A 1231-nucleotide genomic window follows, 5' to 3' on the forward strand; every position below is an offset into this window, starting at 1 on the left:
TCTCTCTCTATGTCTCTCCCTGTCAATGTCTCCCTGTCTCTCTCTCTCTGTCTCTCTCTCTCTGTCTCTTTCTCACGTGCCATCTCCCACTTTCTACTCTTTCTCACCTCTGAGTTAGAATGGTATAGATTGACTCAAATTTAGATTTGAGCTTTCTTCTTTCCTCACTCTGAACATTTCAAAATACATTCACAGTCAACACCTTTCTAAAGTGAATTTACGACTGTAATGTAGGCTAGGCTGTGGCAGTCTGCGCACAGAAATGTTCTACAAGCAGCAATGCAACAAACAGTTGACATCAACCAACTTTGTAACAAGGTTGATTGAGGGATAAGTAACAACTCCCTCAGTACTGATGTCCGACAGTGTGCCACTCACTCAATCCTGACCCTCTGACAGTGCAATACTTCCTCAGCACTGACAGTCCAAAGTGACAGTGCTGTCAGGTTATGTTTAAATTTACAGAGTTGGTTATGAAACCCATGACCTTCTGACTCTGAGAAAGGGAAGCTGAGAGTGCGTGCCCACTGAGCCATTGCTTACTCCACAGATAGAAATCCATGGGTAATCTGTCTGGGAGTCTGGGACACATATTGCCTATTCAACCATGTTGGCTGCACAAAACCTTCACACCGTTCTCACCTGATATATATCTATTCTGGTCCATGCCTCTATGCACAGTCCCATTACTGCTCTGTAGCTTTGGGTAGGTAATGTTAGTGTAGATAACATCCTTGGGTTTGATGGTTGCAATGTGTTGAAATTGATTGTTTGAAATGAGTAAACACAGCTCCTGTACCTGGTGTTTCTCAGACAGTCGACTGTAGATCAATGAAAGGTCACTGGTGTTTGAAACTGCCTCCTCAGTCGCTGTCTTTCTCCTGCAATAACACAACATCACAATGTGGTTACGATGTACCAGAGAGTCAGTGCAGCACAGATACGGTTACATGTTTGGAAATTCTTTTTGAATCTGCTTTCCCATGCCTATCGGGCAGTGTGTTCCTGATCACAACAGCTCATAGCTATTCACCTGGACACCCATCAATGAAAGGCCCTCCCTGGATCACAGGGACATGGGGATCAGTTATAGAAGGAGTGTCTGGTGCCTCACCCCAAGGGAACAGTCACCTACTGGAAGAAAGAAAGTGGAAGCAAATATTCAGAGTAAAATTGAATGAAGCATTCAGACTTACTTTTGCACATGCAGGAAGATTAAGATTCCAGCCAG

The 1231-nt window shown here is 44.0% G+C and overlaps 1 protein-coding gene across 1 annotated transcript in view; it reads right to left on the reverse strand.

Moving 5' to 3' along the window:
- The window catches only part of LOC109921388 (sialic acid-binding Ig-like lectin 10), a 34928-nt gene that overhangs the window by 1198 nt on the left and 32499 nt on the right, over positions 1–1231 (reverse strand). Inside the window, exons 10-11 of the mRNA XM_048620564.1 lie at positions 1197–1221; positions 800–881 (exon numbers count right to left, since the gene is read on the reverse strand). Of these exons, the coding sequence (XP_048476521.1) occupies positions 800–881; positions 1197–1221 (107 nt within the window). The remainder of the gene's footprint in view (positions 1–799; positions 882–1196; positions 1222–1231) is intronic.

Source organism: Rhincodon typus, chromosome 47, assembly GCF_021869965.1.
Source record: "Rhincodon typus isolate 14 chromosome 47, sRhiTyp1.1, whole genome shotgun sequence".
NCBI classification, from domain to species: Eukaryota; Metazoa; Chordata; class Chondrichthyes; order Orectolobiformes; family Rhincodontidae; genus Rhincodon; species Rhincodon typus.